The sequence below is a fragment of the Neofelis nebulosa genome, chromosome 10, assembly GCF_028018385.1.
Source record: "Neofelis nebulosa isolate mNeoNeb1 chromosome 10, mNeoNeb1.pri, whole genome shotgun sequence".
Lineage (NCBI taxonomy): Eukaryota > Metazoa > Chordata > Mammalia > Carnivora > Felidae > Neofelis > Neofelis nebulosa.
The window spans coordinates 108,891,892-108,912,533 of NC_080791.1; the positions used below are offsets into that span (position 1 = coordinate 108,891,892).

Sequence of the window (20,642 nt, forward strand, 5' to 3'; positions counted from 1 at the left end):
CCTCCCCCACCCTCCCACCCAGCCCTCCCCCACCCTCCCGCCCTGCCACCCTACCACCCTTGCCCACTGGCCCGCCGCCTTGCCCACCGCCTGGAGGGCGCGCGACTGAGCTAGTGCGCACGCGCAGATCGCGCGAGGCGGTTGGCGCCGCGGCCCGGAGCCGCGGCGCGCGGCTCACTGCCAGCCTGGGGGCGGGGACTGACGTGGCACGAGGCCTCTGCAACCCCAGGACCCCCGACCCCGGCCCCCACGCCGTCGCCGATTCCCGGCCCTCTCGGTCCCGCGCTGCCCCCTTAAAAGCTGGGGCCAAGCACAGGAACGACAGGCGTTGCAGCCAATGATGTCGCTCACGGTGAACCTGACACCCAATCAAAAGGCGCGGCTGCTAGGGAACGGGTGGGAAGCACGCCTGACTCCAGGTGACTCCGGGCAGGGAGGGGAACGTGTCTCCGTCAGCTGATCGAGTCCCGCGCAACCGGCGAGTTATCGGGGACGAAGCTGCGGGAGCGCGCGGACAGTGGCCAGCCGCGGAATAGTTGTGTGCTGCAGCCACGAAGGAGGGTGATGGAAGGGCGTCAAGAGGCTGGGAAGGAGAACAAGGTAAAGGAAAATGCAAATCCCCTCCCAACCTCCACCTCACTCCATGGTACCCAATGATGCCCAATCAGGGAGTGGGGCGTGTGTGCGTGTGTTCGCGCGCACGCGTGAGCTAGAGGAGAGACCTGAGCAAGGGGGTGGGGCGCGTCTGTGGCACCTGCATGGGGCCAAAGGAGGCAGGGTTTACCTTTGCCCTGCCAGGTGGAAAGGGACCGGCACTGCCACTCCTCTCCTCCCTCCCCAGGTTCTGGCTTACCGGGGAAGGAGAGGAAGGAGGGATGTTAGGGATTGAGAGGGGAATGGAGTACACTTCTTTGCCCAGGAAGGAATCTGGTTCAACACTAATGGCTTCACTTGTGTATTCGTGTTCATATAACATAAGATCATGAATTCTTCACCCTTTCCTCTTGATTTCATTCAACAAATAGTTGTTGAGCATCCTTGGGCTCACGGGGGTGCACACTTTTGAGAGTTGGAGGTATGTGCATGGTGGGCTGTGGCTGAGGACAAGGATGGAGTAGCTGTGGTCCATCCTTGAAGTCCCCTCTCCCTCAAGCAGTTACCAAACAGTACAGGTTAGAACAGAGATACTAAGGCAGCAGGGGGGATACAGGAGACTTAGGGGCCCATTGTGCCACTGAGCCAGACTGTGTGTTTTGGGGGGATCGCAGTTGGACACAAAAGGAGCCTGCCCTGGGGATGTTGTCGAAGCCAGAAAGTGAGGAGTGGGGTTCAAGTGGAGTTCGTAGAGGTGAGAAGGCCTGAGAGAGACAAAGTATGGAGGAGAAAATATGTGTTTCAGTGTTTATCTATGTTCGTATTCATGGTTAAATTAATTAATATGTGTAAGACGCTTAGATCAGTGCCTGGCCTATAGGAAGCTCAAGTATAAGTGTTAGCTATTGTTGTTGTTGTTATAACTGTTATTATATGGGATGTGTACTGAGCTATCAAACTGATGGGTGCATCCTCAAACTTTGTAAGTGCCAGACTCTCTGAATGTCCTCTATTAGATCATGTCCTCTAGAGTAAGCATTGCCTTCTCTAAGATTCTCCTTTAAACAGAGACGAAAAGAATACTAAATGAAGATGTAAATAAAAATATAATAGAAGAGGGGCGCCTGGGTGGCTCAGTCGGTTAAGCGTCCGACTTCAGCTCAGGTCACGATCTCACGGTCCATGAGTTCGAGCCCCGCGTCGGACTCTGGGCTGATGGCTCAGAGCCTGGAGCCTGCTTCCAATTCTGTGTCTCCCTCTCTCTCTGTCTCAAAAATAAATAAATGTTAAAAAAAAATTTTTTAAATATAATAGAAGATAAAATGAAATAATGCAAAAATACTTGACTAATCGAACAGAAGGCAAGAAAGAAAGGATAAAGGAACAAAAAATAGATGAGCCAAAAAAAAAAAAAAAAAACCCACCCAAAAGGCAAGATAGCAAGTTAGTGGCCTATATCAGTAATTACAATAATTATGAATAGACCAAACACTCCATTAAAAACATATTCAGGGGGTGCCTGGCTGGCTTAATCGGTAGAGCATGTGACTCTTGATCTCGGGGTTGTGAGTTTGCACCCTACCTTGCGTGTAAGGTTACTTTATGTTTATTTATTTTTGAGAGAGAGAGAGAGAAGGGGAGGGGCAGAGAGAGAGAGGGAGATACAGGATCTGAAGCAGGTTCCAGGCTCTGAGCTGTCAGCACAGAGCGCAATGCAGGGCTTGAGCCCACGAACTGTGAGATCATGACCTGAGCCCAAGGTGGAAATTTGAGCGACTGAGCCACGCAGGTGCCGTAGGTTACTTCAAAAAAAAAAAAATCAGAGGCACCTGGATGTCTCAGTGGGTTAAGCGCCTGACTTGATTTCAGCTCAGGTCATGATTTCAGTATTGTGGGATCAAGCCCCACATTGGGCTCTATGCTGACAGCGCAGAGCCTGCTTGGGATTCTCTCTCTCCCTCTCTCTTGCCCCTCCCCCCTTCTGTCTCTCTCTCAGCTCCCCCCTCCCACTCATGCTCTGTCTCTCTCTCTCTCTCCTTCAAAAATAAATAAACATTAAAATTAAAAAATTCAGATTGGATTTTTTTCAGATTGGATATTTTTTTATTCATTTGTTTATTTATTTATTGGGGTGCCTAGATGGCTCAGTCAGTTAAGCAGCCAACTTCAGCCAAAGTCATGATCTCATGGTCCATGGGTTTGAGCCCCTCATCTGGCCCTGTGGCTGGAGCCTGCTTTGGATTCTGTATTTCCCTTTCTCTCTGTCCCTCCCCCACTCACATTCTGTCTGTCTCAAAATAACAAACATTTAAAATATTTATTTATTTGTTTGTTTGTTTATTTATTTATTTATTTATCTATAGAGAGAGCATGAGTGGGGGAGCAGGAGAGAGAGACAGAGAGACAGAGAGAGAGAGAATCCCAAGCAGGCTCCACGTTCATTACAGAGCCCAATGCGGGGCTCGATCCCAAGATCCTGTGATCATGACCTGAGCTGAAATCAATAATCAGATGCTCAACTAACTGAGCTACCCAGCCACCCCAGACTGGACTTTTTAAAGACAACTATATTCAGTTAAAAAAGACATACTTTATAAGGATACAAAAAGAATGCTAACCAAAAGAATGCTGGCATGGCTATGGCTATATTAATTTCAGACAAAGTAGATTCTAAGACAAAAAGTATTACTAGAAATAAAGAGGGACATTTTATAATGATTAAGGAGTCAAGTCAACAGGAAGATAAAACAGTCCTAAATTTATATGCAATTAATAACATCATTTCAAAATATGCAAAGTAAAAGATTATTGAATTAAGAGGAGAAATAGACAAACCCACAATTACAATTATAGGTTTAACACAACTCTCTCAAGTGTTAGAACAAAAAAACAAAAAAAAATATGTAAGGATTTGAGGCTTTAAAATACCATGATTAATCTACTTGATCTAATTGGTTTATGTAGAGCTCTGTACCCAACAACTGCCAAAAACAATTCTTCTCAAGTGCACTTGAAACATTTACCAAAATACATTATATGTTTGGCTGTAAAGCAAGTATCAACAAGGTTTGAAACATTGAAATCATACAGAATGAGATCTCTGTCCCAGTAGGATTAAAGAATCAAAAAAATTCCAAAATATTTGGAAAGTAAGCATCATGCTTCTAAATAATTCACAGGTCAAAGAAGGAATTATAATTAACATTAGTTTTTTAAAGAAATTGTCCTGAAAATATGATATATCAAAACTCATGAGATATAGCTAAAGCAGTATCCAGAGGGAAATTTATACCACCAAATACATATTTTAGAAAAGAATAAAGGTTGAAAAGTCAATGACCTAAATTTCAATCTCAAGAAACTAGAGAGAGAAGGGCAATTGAAACCCCAAGAAAGAAAAAGGAAGGAAATAATAAAGAGCAGAAATCAACTAATAGATGATAAATATACAAATATAGAAACTCAATAATGCCAAAAATAGTTTTTTGAAAATACTAATATAAACTGATACACTTCCAGGAGCGCCTGGGTGGGTCAGTCGGTTAAGTGTCCAATTCTTGGTTTCGGCTCAAGTCACAATCTCATAGATTGTGAGTTCAAACCCCACCTCAGGCTCCACACTGACAGTGCAGAGCCTACTTCGGATTCTCTCTCTTTCCCTCTCTCTCTCTGCCCCTTCCCTCCTCATGCTCTCTCTCTCACACACACAATAAATAAATAAACTTTTTTTAAATTTTTTTAACGTTTATTTATTTTTGAGACAGAGAGAGACAGAGCATGAACGGGGGAGGGTCAGAGAGAGAGAGAGACACAGAATCTGAAACAGGCTCCAGGCTCCAAGCTGTCAGCACAGAGCCCGACACGGGCCTCGAACTCACGGACCGTGAGATCATGACCTGAGCTGAAGTCGGACGCTTAACCGACCTAGCCACCCAGGCGCCCCCTAAACTTTTTTTTTTTTAATGATAAACTTCTGGGGTGCCTGGGTGGCTCAGTCGGTTAAGCGTTTGACTCTTGATTTTGGTTCAGGTCATGATCTAATGGTTCATGAGATTCAAACGTGAGATAGAATCCCACAATCTCTCTCTCCCCCATCTCTCTCTCTCAAAATAAATAAATAAATAAATAAACTAAAAAAATTGATAAACTTGTAGCAAGACTGATAGAGACAGAGCAAGAGGGAGACTGAGAGGAAGGAACAGAGAAAATATTAATTACCAAAACCAGGAGTGATAAAGTGCACCTTGATAGAGATGTTTCAGACATTAAAAAGATAGTAAGAGTTTTTAAGAACAACTTTATGCCAACAAATGAGAGAATTTAAATAAAATGGACAAACTACTTGAAAAGTGCAACTTACCAAATCTGAAACCAAAATTAGAAAGTCTGAATAGTCCCTGGGGTACCTGGGTGGCTTAGTCAGTTAAGCATCTGATTTTGGCTCAGGTCATGATCTCACTCATTCCTGAGTTTGAGCCCTGTGTCGGGCTCTGTGCTGACAGCTCAGAGCCTGGAGCCTGTTTCAGATTCTGTGTCCCTTCTTGCTCTCTGCCCCTCCTCCACTTGCATTCTCTCTCTCTCTCTCTCTCTCTCTCTCTCTCTCTCTCTTTCTCTCTCTCTCTCTCTCTCTCTCTCTCTCTCTCTCCTCCTTCAAAAATAATAAACATTAAAATCTGAATAGTCCTATGTCTATTATAGGAAGTAAATCTATCATTTAAAAGTGTTCAAAAATACCTCTCTAAGCTCATATCATTTCACATGTGAATTCTTTTGAAACATTAAAGAAAAACTAATACCATTCTTATATAAATTATTCCAAAAGCAGAAATAGAAGGCACAATTCCAACTTATTTTAGAAGAATAACATAACCTTGATACAAAAACCTGTCAAGAGGAGGCGGGTGGTAGTGATGGTTGCACAACACTGTGAATATACTTAATACCAATAAACTGCTTAAAAATGGTCAAAATGAATCTTTTGTGTTATGTGTATTTTACCACGCACACACAAAAATACCTGTTGAAATCATTAAAAGAAAGGAAAAATATAGGTTAACATCTCTCGTGAACATAAATGGAAAAATCACAAAATATTATCAAGTTGAATAAGCAATATATAAAAACATAATACTTCGTGATGAAGGCTTTATTCCAGGAATGCAGGGTGGCTTAATAATTGAAAATTAATCAGTGAAATTAAGCACATACACAGAATAACAGGAGAACCCATATGATATCTCAATAAAGGGAGGAAACATTGATAAAAATCAACACTCTTACCAAACTAGGCATAGAAGGGAGTCTCACTGATCTGATAGGGTATCTGAAAACGTCTTCAGGCTTACATTTTGAATGCATTCCCTCTATGATCAGAAACAAGTCAAGGATTTCCTTTTCACCATGTCACCACTTCTGCGTTGTACTAGAGGTTCTAGCAAGTGCAATAAGGCAAGAAAAAGAAAGAAAAGGTATAAAGGTTGGAAAGGAAAAACTAAAACTATCATTATTTTATATCGTAGGCTTGTATAGGGACAAAATCCAAAATAATCTACAAGCTATTAAAAGTAGTATGTAGGGGCGCCTGGGTGGCGCAGTCGGTTAAGCGTCCGACTTCAGCCAGGTCACGATCTCGCGGTCCGTGAGTTCGAGCCCCGCGTCAGGCTCTGGGCCGATGGCTCAGAGCCTGGAGCCTGTTTCCGATTCTGTGTCTCCCTCTCTCTCTGACCCTCCCCCGTTCATGCTCTGTCTCTCTCTGTCCCAAAAAAAAAAAAAAAAAAAAAAGTAGTATGTAAATTTAGCAAGGTTCTTGGACACAAAGTATATAAAAATCAATTTTGTGTTTCTACATACTAGCAACAAATAATTAGGAAATGAAATTTTTAAAAATCGCATTTAAAATAGCAACAATAATAAAAAATCATGGGGCACCTGGGTGGATCAGTCAGTCAAGCCTCCAACTTTGGCTCAGGTCATGATCTCACGGTTCGTGAGTTCAAGTGCCGCGTTGGGCTCTGTGCTGACAGCTCAGAGCCTGGAACCTGCCTCAGATCCTGTGTCTCCTTCTCTCTGCCCCTCCCCTGCTCATGCTCTGTGTTACTGTCTCTCAAAAACAAATAACTATTTTAAAATGTAAAAAAATAATAAATCATAAAATACCTAGGAATGAATCTAACCAAAGATGTGCAAAACCTTTACAGAGAACACTCCGAAACATTACTGAGAAAAATTAAAGAAGACCTAAATAATTGGAAGGCTATTTCATGTTGATGGATTGGAAGAATCAACATTGCAAAAATGTATATCCTTCCCAAATTGATCTATAGATTCAATTTAATCTCGATCAAAATCCCAGCAGGTTTTTTGGGTGGAAATTAACAAAGCTGGTTCTACAATTTATACATAAATGCAAAGACCTATAATAGCCAAAATGATTTAGAAAATGAACAAAGTAAATTCTGTTTGATTTCAAATTTGTCTGTCAATTACAATCATCAAGACAGTATGATATCAGAAGTACAGACATGTAGAGTACAGAACTGATAACATTTATGAAGTCCATTTATTTTCTACCAAGATGTGCACCAAAGCAAATCAATCAAAAGATAGTCTTTTTAGGCCCCCTGACTGGCACAATCAGAAGAGCATGCGGCTCTTGATCTCAAGGTCATGAGTCCAAGCCCCATGTTGGGTGTAGAGATTACTTAAATAAACTTAAAAAAATAGTCTTTTTAAATTTTTTTTTAAATTTTTTTGACGTTTATTTATTTTTGAGACAGAGAGAGACAGAGCATGAACAGGGGAGGGGCAGAGAGAGAGGGAGACACAGAATCTGAAACAGGCTCCAGGCTCTGAGCTGTCAGCACAGAGCCCGACGCGGGGCTCGAACTCACGGACCGTGAGATCATGACCTGAGCCGAAGTCGGACGCTTAACCGACTGAGCCACCCAGGCGCCCCAAAATAGTCTTTTTATAAACAAATAGTGCTAAAATGGCTGGCTATTTATATGGCAAAAATGAGTCACAACCCATACCTTACACTGTATACAAAATGAATGGAAAGTGGATCATAGACATAAATTTAAATGCTAAAACTATTAATTTCTAGAAGAAGAAAAAATAGGAGAATATCTTTATCTTTATGACCTGGGGGTAGGCAAAAGTCTCTTCAAGGGTACACAAAAACCCTTAATCATAAAAGAAAATACTGACATATTGGAGCTCGTAGAATTATAAGCCATTAAGAGAGTAAAAAGGAAACCAAAGAATAGGAGATATTGACAACACATATAACTGACAAAGGGCTTGTCTCCAGAGTATATAAAGAGTTCCTACAAATTAATAATTAAAAAAAGACAATCTGATTTTTAAAAGAAGAGGGTAGGGACGAAGCAAAAAACTTGAATAGGCACTTGACAAAAGATGTCCAAATGGCCAATAGGTACATAAAATGATGTTCATCATCATTCCTCATCAGGAAATACAGGTTAAAACCACAATGCACAATTATCATACCTCCACCAGTATAGCTAATATAAAAAGGACTAACAGCTCTAAGTATTGTCAGGGGTGTTGTGCGACTGGAACTTCCAAACAGTGCTGGCAGGAGTATAAATTTGCGTGATCACCTTGAAAAGCTGGCAGTATCTGTGAGAGCATTTAATAAACACGCCTACCCTGTGACCAAACAATTCTCATACCCAGCAGAAATGAGTACTTAGGTTCCTCAAAAGACATACGCGAGACTGTTCATGGAAGCCTTACTCACAGGACAATAGATATGTAAACTCTGATATTTTCATATGGAATACTACACAGCAGTGAAAGAGTTACTAATGCACTCAACAACATAGATGGATCTCATGAAGGAACGTGGAAACAATGGTGTCTACTTCATTTATGTGAAGTTTAAGGCCAGGGCAAAATAATCTAGGGTGGTAAAAGTCAGTCGTCCATAGTATGTGCCAAATATGTGCCAAAGCCCGTGAGAGGAGAGAGTGAGACCCCTGGATGCGAGAGGTGGGAAGGTGCCAGTTTATATATATACATATACACACACACACACACACACACATATATATACATATATATATGTATGTGTGTGTATATATATATATACACATATATGTGTATATATATACATATATGTATGTGTATATATATACACATATATATACATATGTGTATATGTGAGCATACAAGAATTGCTCGCCAGTATATATATATATACATATATGTATGTGTATATATATATACACACATGTATATATATGTGTGTGTGTATATATATATATATATATACACACACACATACATATATGTATATATACTGGCGAGCAATTCTTGAAGGTAGAATGGCCTCTTCCCCTTCACTTGGCACAGTGGTGTAGACATAGTAGGTGTTCAATAAATGTGTGTTGAAAAGCTCAGTGCAAGAATGAACTCGTAGTTTCATGCCTCACGGATCCTTTCCCTTAGAGAAATGCACCCGCTTTGCCCACAAGCCAATGCCTCTTGGGACTGAAAGTGGTGAATGGTCTCAGGAGCCCCTCAAAAGGGGGCGAGAACATCTTATCTAACTCTCTTTAGGCCCTGATGAAAGGGTACCTGAAGTAACCAGCTGGGGAAGAGGTAAGCTGGTAGCTAAGAAAAGATCTGGGGGTCTGGAATTGAGAAACTGGGTTCACATCCGGTCCTGCCACTTTGCGGCTGTGTGATTTCAGAAAAGTTATTTCACCTCTCTGGTGGTCTGCTTCCGTATCTATGAAATGGGGAGCATTCTGGCTGCTTCTGAGGTTGGAAGTGTGGGAAAGCGTTGTAGTAATTGTAAAGCCCCGAGCAGTGACTTATCAGGATCCCTCTAGGGGTAGCTGGTGACCCCAGGGCATTGGAGAAGCAGTGCTGCTGAGGTGGGCTTTTGCAGGAGGACCTGAAGTCAGAGGTGAGGATGCGGGTAAGGGGCTGTGGTCAGTCATGTCCGAAACCTCCCCTCCCCGGCAGCCCTCCTCCATATCAGTGGACCCGCAGGGAGACAGCTCCTTACAGGTGGAGATCTCTGATGCAGTGAGTGAGCGGGACAAGGTGAAATTCACTGTTCAAACCAAGGTGAGGCTGCCAGGGGAGCAAGAGGGCAGTTCGGATGCCTGCCTGAGGAGCCTGCTGCCCCCAGCCTTTGCTTGCCCCAGGGGGTGGTGGGCAGATGCCAACAGAGACTCCGGGCCCTGTTCCTCAACCTGGCCCCTGCCCCCTGCCCCTCTGAGAAAGCAAGCATCTTGCCTAGTCTCCAGCTGGCCGTTTGCCTCTGGCCCCAAGTCCTAACCCTCCCCCGTCCATCATCCTGAGTGAAATCATGGACGGCTAAGCCACCAAGGCCCACCTTGGGCCTCACCTGGGATGTGGGATTGGGGAAGCCCAAAAGTGGGTGCCCAGGATGCTTGATGGGTGCAGGGTTTGGGAGGGGAGGAGAGACACCTCAGACAGGCTTCTCGGCTTCCAGAGCTGCCTCCCTCACTTCGCCCAAACGGAATTCTCAGTTGTGCGGCAGCACGAGGAGTTCATCTGGCTCCATGATGCCTACGTGGAAAATGAGGATTACGCCGGCCTCATTGTGAGGAGGGGCAGGGCGGGCTGGGGTTGTGAGGGGCAGGCCTGGGTGCTTGGATGGGGATGGAAGACCGGGCCACACTTCCCCGTGCTGGGGATGGCCTTCTCAGCAATGAGAGAACCTCCCAGCTCTGTCCCTCCTTTGAGCAGATCCCCCCAGCCCCTCCAAGGCCAGACTTTGAGGCTTCGAGGGAAAAGCTGCAGAAGTTGGGTGAGGGGGATAGCTCCATCACGCGGGAAGAGTTTGCCAAAATGAAGCAGGAGCTGGAAGCGTGAGTGTTACGGCCTTTCCTTGTCTATGATGGAGCCCCAGGCCCACCCCCTTCCTGAGAGTCCTAGGATTTCATCACCTGTGGATGGAGACCCTGACCTCTGACCCCAGGGCTTCTGAGGGGCAGAAGACCTAGCAGAGCCTCGCAGGGCCTTGAGCTTCCTGCCATTTTCTGCAGGGAGTACCTGGCAATCTTCAAGAAGACAGTTGCAATGCATGAGGTCTTTCTGCAACGCCTGGCGGCCCACCCCACCCTGCGTCGAGACCACAACTTCTTTGTCTTTTTGGAATATGGCCAGGATGTGAGCTGGGCCAGAGCACTGGGGTCACCCTCGGGGGCAGGGGGCACGATGCTAGGTGGGCTCAAGCCTCTGTCTCATCAGCTCCACAAGTGGCATGTGCCTGGGGTGGGAAGTGCAAATGCCCTCCCCAACATCACACTCTCCCCATGTGTGCTTCAGCTCAGTGTCCGAGGAAAGAACAGGAAGGAGCTCCTTGGGGGATTTCTGAGGAATATTGTGAAGTCTGCAGATGAAGCCCTCATCACCAGCATGTCAGGGCTCAAGGTGACCCGTGGGGGCCCTCTGCAGATTCCACCCAGGGCCTCAAGTCCACAGCAAAGATTGAGGCCTAGGGTGGCTGTGGGAGGGAAACCACCGGTGGGGGCATGGCCTAGAAGGAGATTGTGGTACCCTTGCATGTCCATGGGTGCCGTGCTCCTGCTGATTCAGTATAAGTGGCTCCTGTCTGGCTCCCTTAGGAGGTGGATGACTTCTTTGAGCATGAGAGGACCTTCCTGCTGGAGTACCACACCCGGATCCGGGATGCCTGCCTGCGGGCAGACCGTGTCATGCAGTCCCACAAGTGTATGCAGGGCCCAAGGGATTCTGGGTTCTCCGCCCCCTCTCCCCGGCATTCCTACTCCCTGCAGGGAGAGAAGAGAATGCCCTGGGTCTCACTATGACCACAAACACCAGGGGTGGGGCTTGATGTGCAGACCAAGGGACTCTGATGGAGGGTTGTTCCCCAACAGGCCTGGCAGATGATTATATCCCTATCTCTGCTGCACTGAGCAGTCTGGGAACACAGGAGGTCAACCAGCTAAAGACGTGAGGACTCCCTCTCACCCCTCCTGCCCTCTCTCTATGCCTGTAATACTGTGTCTACCCACTAGGGGTCACTGTGGAAACCTACTATGGGCTGTAGGTGGGAGGTGCAGAAGTTCCTTCCTGCTGGGATTTGGGAGAAGTGAGGGAGATTTCCCCAAGGGCGGGGTGGGGGGTGCGAGTGCTAAGGGAGGCTTTAAGGTGGGAGGCTTTAAGCAACACCCCCTCAAGATCTCTGCCCTAACTCTTCCCCACTGCCTCCTAGGAGCTTCCTCAAATTGGCAGAACTCTTTGAACGACTAAGGGTGAGTACTGCTTCCTGTATTGGAAGGGCACCCAACGATCCTTTGCAGGGGACAAGAGTCCTGAAAATGGAGAAAGCTCCAGGGTCATTTTGGAATGTTCAGTGATGACTTGGACCCAGCGGTACCCTGGACTCACCGTTAGTTAAACCCTATTGAGGGGGAGTGGGGACAGGGATCCAGCCTCAAGTGCGTGTGTGTGGTGTTAGGGGAGGGGGTGGGCACCAGGGTTGCCAAGGCATTTACAAGGATGTGCCACGTGCCTCTAGCAGGCTGCACTGCATCGCCAACATCCTGCCCCAGACACACACTTCCCCTTCTCCAAGAGTCACCGCAGCGTGCCAGTCTTTGTAAAATGTGTTGGATCACATCTCTTCCCTGCTCAAGGCCCTTCAGTGACCACGCCGCTTCCAGAAACTGCCCCAAATACAAAGCCTGAAGTTCTTAGCTTGCATTTTAGGCCTTTCAGGATCCAACCACCACCGTCCAAGTGCCCCCACTAAACTCATGAACACATACTAGGCTCGCACACCTGCAGCGCCTTTGGCTGTTGTCTAATTCCTTCCCAAGATCCAGATGAGATGCCGCTCTTTAGTGGTTTTCCTTGGCCTGCTCCCCTGAATATCAGGGTTTGACCTAGAGCGGTTATCCAGTGACTCTCTGATATTAAGATGAGCAGCAGTACCCCAGCCCTTAGCTGCCCCTCTGTAAGCTCCCTCCCCAGCCTCCAAACTTCCTGATTCAGAAGCTGGAAGGCCGAGTGGCCTCTGACGAGGACCTCAAGCTGTCAGACATGCTGAGATACTACATGCGAGACTCACAGGCGGCCAAGGTGAGAGGCGGCCCCGGAGCAAACCTCAGGGCTGGAGAACGGCAGGAGCAACAGGGGAGGGCAAGCAGGCGAGGCCGTGGGCACCAGTGATCCCGTGCCCCTGCTGACCCCAGGACCTGCTGTACCGGCGGCTGCGGGCGCTGGCCGACTACGAGAACGCCAACAAGGCACTGGACAAGGCACGTACTAGGAACCGGGAGGTGCGGACCGCGGAGAGCAACCAGCAACTGTGCTGCCAACGCTTCGAACGCCTCTCTGACTCAGCCAAGCAGGGTAAACCCCGAGGCTCCGCAACCCCTGCCGCTGGGCAGCCTACCCTGCCGGGGTCCCCACTTCTCCCTCCTCCTCCCCAGAGCTCATGGATTTCAAGTCCCGCCGTGTGTCCTCCTTCCGCAAGAACCTCATCGAGTTGGCAGAGCTGGAGCTCAAACACGCTAAGGTGAGCCCTCCAGCCTCCGTGCCGTCTTGCTGTCCCTCTGCCATCCACTCCCAGACTTCTAGATTCTTACCAAATGCTTGCAAGTATGTGTCAAGGGGGAGGTGGACCTTGAGCAGCCCCAGTTGAGGTTCAGGGCCAGGTTTCCTCTTGCACGAGGACCCCTTCCCTTATCACCATCAGCAGTAAGCCCTCAACAAATGGTGGCCATTATGGCTGAGAATAAGAATGCAAGGACGGAAGGGACAGGAGGTGTGGGAAGAGGAGCACCCTGAAGCAGGGAGCAGGGTGGCGGGGGGGGGGGGGGGGCATCAAGGACCTCTCTCCTATGCAGGCCAGCACCCTCCTTCTCCGGAACACCCTTGTCGCGCTCAAGGGGGAGCCTTAGAGCAGCCAGAGCCTGCTCTGGGGCCTTTTAGTGGCAAGAGCCCCCCCCTCCCCCTTCTCACCCCAACAAGATGTCACCCCCACAGCAGCCACTAGCCAGGCCCCATGACCTCCCAGGGCAAGGGCAAGCCCAAGCCCTACTCCCACCCAAAGGTGTCAGGTCCTACGAAAGGAAGATAGGGCAGCATGAGTACCATCCTTGGTCACAGGTAAGCAGAACCCCAACTTTGGGGAGGCCTGGGACCTGGACCTCCCTCCTCTCCTGGGGACCAAGGGGCAGCCCCACACCTTGTCCCCCACCCCACCCCCAGAGTTCATTTGTCCCCATCCTGTTCACAAATAAAGAACTTGGTTCTTGCTACAAGGAGGCCTGTTTGTCCTCACTTCCCACAGCTCCAGGGCCCAGATTCACCAGGGTACCATGGAGACCAGACCCTGGGTAACCCCCCCCAGTGTCCTCAAAGGTAACTACTCCTTCCTGCTTCCCTCTTGGATACTGGCAAGCTCCAAGGAACTAAGGGACCAGCTTTAACACCAAGAGGCTTTTTTCCCCTCCAGTTCAGGTGACTGGGAGTGGGGAACTATAATCCTGCATCCACACCCTTAGGGTACAACTTCTAGGATACTTTTACCTCCTAGGCAGGTGAAAACCCAAAGTACAGGTTGGAGAGCCAGCAGCAATATTGGCAGAAGGCTCAGGGCCACAGCCAACACCCTCTTGATTAAACACAGGGAGGTGGGACCCAAGACACTTGGGTCTGAAGTCCTGGGCTCTACCTGGCTTGGCCCCACCCTGGACTTCAGTCACATCTGCAGGAGGCCAAAGGCTTAACTTGGCTTCTGACTCACAGCAGCCACTGCACCCAGCCCTCACAGATGAATCAGCCATCCATGAAAGAAGGTAGAGAAAAACCAAAGAAAACCTCACAGACAGACTCAACAGCTCAAGAGGCAATTTGTAACTTGCAAGCTCAGAGCCTCCATTAGGCAGGACTGAGCGGGGAGTCAGGGAACGGGTCTCAGTGACCAGGGACCCACCCGTGGAAATGCTATGGGCTTAAGAGCTCAGGCGCAAAGCCCCTTCTGCTCAAGGGACTCCTGTGACTGGCAGCGGGTGCACCCTGGCTCAGCCACCTCAACAGCCAGTTTGGCACCAGCTGCGGCACCACCTAGGAGTGTCAGAGGGGGGCTCTGCCAGTTGCTGGGGCCAAGTGAGGAGGGGGTGGGTGGAGCTCTGGTATAGAAAAGAGATGCTGCTCATTATCTCAGCACATCTCCCCCCAGCCCCAAGGTCCCTGGGGCCCCAACCCTGAAACAAACATCCCGTTAGTGAGCCTTTTTATTGTCGTGTGTGTGTTTGTTTTTTTTTTTAATTGAAGGTCCCTTACTGGTCCTGCCTCCATGAGTGGCGAAGACCAGGGGCAAAAGGGAGGGGAACCAGCGGCGCGAGGAGGGGTCATCTCCACAACATTCCATTTATACACAGAACTAAACAGACAAGCACAGAGTCACTATTGCGGTTAGAAGTTGGCAGCATGGGAAAAGGGAGGAACAGGTGGGGAATTGGGGCATCGTTAAAAAAAATACAGGCCCCCCCCAAACTGGGGTGCCTGGGGGGAACTTGGTCTGCTTCAACCCAAGAGGAATCAGAAGATCAAAAGCAGTTTGGGAACGCCAGAACCGTCAGGGATGGAGGGAGGAGGAAGGTCCAGGGGGTGAGGGGGCTGTTTGGCAACTGGGGCGAAGGGATTGCCCTCCCCCTGCTGGGATCCCCCCAGCCCCTCCGGTCTGGCAGGAAGGGGGCAGCCTGCAACCCCCACGGGCAGGTCTGGGGCTGCCAGATGCTCCAGGCAGGGGGCTGGAGGGGGCTCACAAAGGCTTGCCCTCCAGGGAGATGACGGCGCTGCCCCCCAGTTTCTCGGCCAGGGTGCAGCGGTCCTTGACCTCCTCGTAGCAGTTTGCTTGTAATTCATGCTTGATCCCTGTGAGGAAGAATGAGAGCATCTGTGAGCAGGATGCACTGGGGGAGGGGAAGTCGGGGCTGGGAAGGAGCCAATCAGAACAGATGGTAGGGACAAGGTTACGTTCCAGCAGGCAGGGGAGAGGCGGGGAGGTATCTTGTATACCATGCCATCCACCCCCCACCTGCAGCCAAAGCCTGAGCGAAGAGGCACATGGCACCAATGCCGGCCCTTACCCGTCAGCTTCTTCTTGATGGCGTCCTTGGAGCTGGCATAAATCATTTTGCTCTTGAGGGGCGCACATTCAGGTGCCCTGGAGGGAAAGAGAGTCAGAGAACATGCGACAAAATTCCCTCTTGGAGTCTAGCAAGTGCCCTCAAGTGGGAGAGGACCTCAAGAACCCCCTGAACTGGTCCTCAGCTTTCAAGCTTTTATCAAGTTCCTCTCTGACCAGTGTTTCGTTCCGACACCCTCCCCCCAAACACACACCTCTGGGTTAACCAGGAGCCACAGAGGTTCAATACTGAGAAGGAAGAGTGGGGCAGGGCTGGGGCAGGTGACAGGAGGGAGTGCCTGCATGAGGGTCTCACCAGAAGATAAACACCAGGTCCTCCTTCTTGCTCTCCTTGGTCTCGTAGGTGGCATCATAGAGGGCATAGCGGCAGTCCTTGTCTGGCAGCATCTTGACAAAGGTGGCGTAGGGGTCGTCTACAGTCTGGCCCACATCACCCACCAGGATCTCCTTGCCCTCCTCCAGGATGATGTTCTTCTTGTCCTCACTCAGGCAGAAGAGTACCGCCTTCTTGCGCTTCTTCACCTCCTCTGGTGTTGAGGACTTACGAACCTTCATGTCATTGAACACTTTGATGACACCATCAGAGACTGCCACACCAGAGGCCTGGAGAATGAGCCACATATACTTTACAAATGAAAGATTTCTGGGACTCCCTGTAAAGTCCCTTCTTCGCAATCTTAGGAGATCTGCATAGATGCCAACAAATACGGTCCTCAACCCCAAGAGCTCATCAATCCCCTTCCCAAGATAAATGTCACCATTTTCCCACCCAAGCCACTGTCCAAGAACTAGACAGGACACAACCCCAGAATGGCAATCACAGAAGAGACCTCTAATCAACGAATTCAACATCATCCTCCCCCACTGAACATCTTACAGCCTAGAAACTGCAGACGTGTGAAGACCAGAACCTTGGCTTTGATGTGAACCCAGAATTAAAAGAACCCACAAGCTACTGACTCGTTTCTTAAAGTACTCAATTTCAGTTCCTGGATAAAAGTGCTGACTCAAAACTTCACACATAGGGAAAGGGGACCCAGGTACTCAAGTCGTAGATAGCCATCTCTTCTGCAAACAGAACCACAATGGTAGGTGAGACACCAATGAGTTCAACAACCCTCGCTAAGTCTTTCAGAACTACTCAATGCAGTTGTTACACAAACCATCCTCTTTCTTGCCGAGGTCTTCTTCAACCAAAGCAGAAATCACAATCCCTAATTAAGGCCCTGCCCCATAACCTCCCCGTCCTCCCGGAAAAATGCAAGACCCCAAGATCGCTGATAGAAGTTAGCAGGCCAAACCCAAGTGCCCACGGACCCCGAAAGCTTCTTAAACGTCTTATTTTGGGCCATCCTGGGGGACACCCTCAACAAGAGAGGGTCTACCGCCCACAGTGAAATCAGCTGTGCCCCCCACTCCCGGAACTGCAGAAGCCGGCCACGTGACTCCGCCGCTTCCGGAGTAGGCGGAGAAAAGTGCTCGCCAGGGCCCAGCCCTTCTGGGCGAGAAAGCTGTGCCCGGAGGCAGTAGCACCCCCAGGGCCTCAACCCCAAGGAATCGCTTTTACCGACCGGCGTATCAGCCCCGTCCGCTGCCGGCTGGAGCCTTGGGCAAGTTACACAACCTTCAGTTCTCGTAGCCCTGGGGCCGAACATGGGGCGGGCGGGGTGGTTTCCGGGCGGTGCCCGCCTGGGTCACTTCCCCAAACTTGGCTCCACCCTCAGGCCCCATCCGGGAGAGCCGAAGGCCCCGCTGGTCCAGGGCTTCGGGCCCAGCGGAGGGGCCTGAGCTTATGCGCACGCGCCGGCCGACTGCGCCGTTCCAGCCTCTGCCGGATGTACGGAGCACACAACCCTGATCGCTTTGTGGGCTCCCTCGCTACGGATCAGAACGGTGATCTCCGCGGTGCAAACCCGCGGCTCCGTGTCGCGCGGTGCAAGCCCCTAATTCCAATCGCCAGTGCCTGGACCCCGACGCCCTCGCATCTCCATTGGCCCAACGCCCCCGCCCCTCCTGGGTGCAGACATCCTCGCCACCTGCTCTCGAGACAGACCCGCCAGTCGAGGGAGGGTGACGCGGAGACAGGAACAGCCCTTGGGTGGAGTGCGCGCGCCAAGACCGCTCGCGCGCTTTTCCTTCGCCGCCCCCCGGGCCGAGTTCCGATGCCGCATGCTCCTATCGAACGCGCGCCCCCGTGAACCGACTTGCCTCGGCGCGCGTCCCCGGCTGCTCCGCGAGGGGCGGGCGCGCGCGCGCCGCGGACCCCTCCCCCACAGTCGGTGTCCGCGCGAGCGCACCAGCGCGGTGGGGGAGGGGAAGGGAGTCCAGGGGGCGCGCGAGCGTCGTCCGAGGCAGCCCTCCCCAGCGCCCGCAGGCGCGCACGCGCGTCCCAACGCCGCCCGCCCCTCAGTCCGAGACCCTCATCCCGCCCGGGGCGCTGGGGGAGGGGGTGCCGACGTCGCTCCCCCTTTCCCTCCCCCGCGCGCAGACCGACTCGCAGCCACCACCCCTCAGTCGCCATGGCCTGCTGCTCACCATGTTTCCGGAAGCGAAAGGGAGATAGCAAGGAGAGTCAGAAAAGACGAGAGCCGCTGCAGCTGCTGCCGGGATCCGACTGAACGCGGCCTCTCCCGGCCCCTTCCGTTTAGTATGAGCCGCACAATGAGGGGCGGGGCGGGCTTCCGGCGCCCTCCCCACGGGCCGACGGGAAGTGAAGTCCAAGGGTCCTGCGCCGTTCTCGGGCTCGCTGGGTAACGGAGTCTTTTTCGCCAGCAGGCCTCCCAGCGCCACATTGCATGCTGGGAAACGTAGTCCGAGGCAGCCACGAGGGGCGGGGCCATGGCACGGAGAGCGCGCCCATTGGCCCAATTTTCCAGGAAACGCTCAGCTGAGCAAAGGGCCCCGGCTCTAGGTAATGGGACCCGAAAATGAGTCGTCGACCTCGCCGCTCTTTATCCGCAGCGAAACTGTTTCCTAAGATCCATCTTGGCACTTTCTGGTCTGAAAATTTTGCTTTTCTGAATTGAAGCAACTTATTCATTGACCTGGAATCCAGTCCTAGAGCAAGGAGAATAGAAAGTGTAAGGCGTCTTCAATAAAAAATTTCTTGAGCACCCTTCATGTGCAAAGCCACTTGCATACTGAGAAAAGGCTATCTGCAACTTCGATTAAATTAGAACAAGAAAAAAAAAACCACCAGGGAAAGGCTACAAGGAAGTCTTTGAAAATAGAGCTTTGTCCTTTTTTTTTAAAGATGTCTGACAAATTCACGGAACAATAAAGGGAGAAGGGCACGGTTTTGTGCGATCAATTCAGTTCAAAGATTTTGTGCTAGACACAGTGAAAAGGGGAAATAGATATTAAACCAGACTTGACTCTCGTTCTCGAGTTGACAGCCAGGCTTACGTCTAACTTAATACCCGGGAGAATTAAGACACAGCTTTGTGTGGGCCTATGTTTCAAACAAAACGGATGAGGGTACGGGAGTTTTCGTTGGCCTCGAACAATGACAATGGCCATAAGCTCTACAGAAACACATAAAGAGTCGCAAACAAGGGAACTGGGGACATGGATCCCATCACTGGAATAAAGGATGTAAATGAAGGGTTGCAAGTCCGGTCTTCCCGACCGGGAGTGGGGGCCCCTCGCAGGGCATGCCGGGGATTGTAGTCAGAGACATCCTGCTGCACCGCCCACCAGCCGAGTTGCCTGGAGCCCCAGGTGGAGGCCGCCGCTCGACCCCCAGCCCCGTAAACGACCGTGCCAGAAAAGGAGGCTGGCTCCACTTTTCTCAAGCCTCGGGGAGTTTCCAAGAGCAACAAGGAGGGGGAGAGAGAGACTTCGAAGTTACCCTGGAGACGCGCTCCCGCCCGCCCCTAGCCACGGGATGCCCTAGATGTCCTTATTAGGACAAGAGACTAGAGGGGGTGGTGCCAAACCGAAAGCCCGATGGAGGCTCCTTATAAGGCAGCCTCGGGAGGGAGGCGGGAGTTCGGAGCTAGCTGCGGGGGGGAGGGAGGGAGGAGGGCGTGCAGAATCGCGGCTGGGCGGAGTCTGAAGGGGCGGGCCTGGAGCTCCGGCGCCCTCCTCTCGGCTGCTCGCAGGCCCCAGACCTGCGCCTCGATACTTCCGTAAAACAGCTGGGGAAGGCTGTAACTTCCCGGCGAGATCCTCGAGCCGAATTCGGCTGTACTCGTCTCTCAACCTGGGTTCCTTTTGCATAAGCCTAAACCTAAACCTCCTTGAGGGTCTCTCATCTCCAATGAGTCACGAAATCGACATGTTCTCCCCTTCCACCCTTGTCCGGGCTCTTACCTCCAGTCGGTTCCCCTGAATCCAACCACATGCCCATCTCAGACTCCCTCCACACACCTGCCCTGAGTTCTAGCATTTCCTATTTGTCCCTTTTCAACTTGTTCTCTGTTCCCTTCCGTCCTCCTAGCTTTGGCCTTCCTAATACGTCCCCTATTTTGCGCCCCTCCCCCACTGCTGGGTATCCACGCTCCGCTCCCTCCCAGTTCAGGACCTCCGTTTCTTCGGAGGTCCTTCAGCATCTCCTACATTACCTTTGTATCTCCATCCCTGGAGCCCTTTCTAGATGTCCCTCCTGCAAATATATCTGTATTCATTTGTTCCCCCCCCCCCCCACCTCTCCGTTTCTGAAAACCCCGTCTCCAGCCTCCTCAGCAAAGGTGAGACTGAAACTGACAGCCTCAGGTTACTCGGTGTTAAGCACCACCCCAGCCAGCCCTCCCAGCCACACGGGGGCGCTGTCCGCCTTCCTGTCTCGCACAAAGAGGACCCCACTCTTGAATCTGGGATGGAGGAAAGGGCGGGTCAAGGCTCCGAGGGTCTGGGT

General features: G+C 50.4%; 2 protein-coding genes across 5 annotated transcripts; one reads left to right on the forward strand and one right to left on the reverse strand.

The window, feature by feature from the left end:
* Positions 1 to 163: 163 nt before the first annotated feature.
* On the forward strand, positions 164 to 13,892 carry SNX32 (sorting nexin 32). Of its 2 annotated transcripts, XM_058689692.1 has the most exons (13): positions 166 to 600; positions 9,592 to 9,696; positions 10,088 to 10,198; positions 10,345 to 10,466; positions 10,644 to 10,767; positions 10,927 to 11,031; positions 11,226 to 11,331; positions 11,499 to 11,574; positions 11,837 to 11,876; positions 12,619 to 12,705; positions 12,819 to 12,978; positions 13,059 to 13,144; positions 13,476 to 13,892. In XM_058689692.1, the coding sequence occupies exons 1-13, from the start codon at positions 565 to 567 to the stop codon at positions 13,527 to 13,529; spliced, it is 1,212 nt and encodes a 403-aa protein (XP_058545675.1). In that variant the 5' UTR covers positions 166 to 564; the 3' UTR covers positions 13,530 to 13,892. The 2 variants fall into 2 exon arrangements, with proteins under 2 accessions (XP_058545676.1, XP_058545675.1); XM_058689693.1 differs by lacking the exon at positions 9,592 to 9,696 and having other exon boundaries at positions 164 to 600.
* Positions 13,893 to 14,849: 957 nt separating this feature from the next.
* Positions 14,850 to 18,473, reverse strand: CFL1 (cofilin 1). 3 transcript variants are annotated; one of them, XM_058689702.1, is made up of 4 exons: positions 18,320 to 18,473; positions 16,080 to 16,387; positions 15,726 to 15,802; positions 14,850 to 15,510 (listed from the first exon to the last, which is right to left on the reverse strand). In XM_058689702.1, exons 1-4 carry the CDS (start codon positions 18,320 to 18,322, stop codon positions 15,398 to 15,400), a joined length of 501 nt encoding a protein of 166 aa, XP_058545685.1. In that variant the 5' UTR covers positions 18,323 to 18,473; the 3' UTR covers positions 14,850 to 15,397. The 3 variants fall into 3 exon arrangements, with proteins under 3 accessions (XP_058545685.1, XP_058545682.1, XP_058545684.1); XM_058689699.1 differs by lacking the exon at positions 18,320 to 18,473 and adding an exon at positions 17,821 to 17,970; XM_058689701.1 differs by lacking the exon at positions 18,320 to 18,473 and adding an exon at positions 17,356 to 17,462.
* Between the last annotated feature and the right edge of the window lie 2,169 nt (positions 18,474 to 20,642).

Coding starts and splice junctions, on each gene's coding strand:
- SNX32 (XM_058689692.1), top strand. CDS start 565: ATGGAAGGGCGTCAAGAGGCTGGGAAGGAGAACAAG. Junction 10,467..10,643: donor ATGAAGCAGGAGCTGGAAGC/GTGAGTGTTACG, acceptor CATTTTCTGCAG/GGAGTACCTGGCAATCTTCA. Junction 12,979..13,058: donor CTCTGACTCAGCCAAGCAGG/GTAAACCCCGAG, acceptor CCTCCTCCCCAG/AGCTCATGGATTTCAAGTCC.
- CFL1 (XM_058689699.1), bottom strand. CDS start 17,955: ATGCGGCATCGGAACTCGGCCCGGGGGGCGGCGAAGGAAAAGCGCGCG. Junction 15,803..16,079: donor GACCTGGTGTTTATCTTCTG/GTGAGACCCTCA, acceptor CTTTCCCTCCAG/GGCACCTGAATGTGCGCCCC. Junction 15,511..15,725: donor CATCAAGAAGAAGCTGACGG/GTAAGGGCCGGC, acceptor TCTTCCTCACAG/GGATCAAGCATGAATTACAA.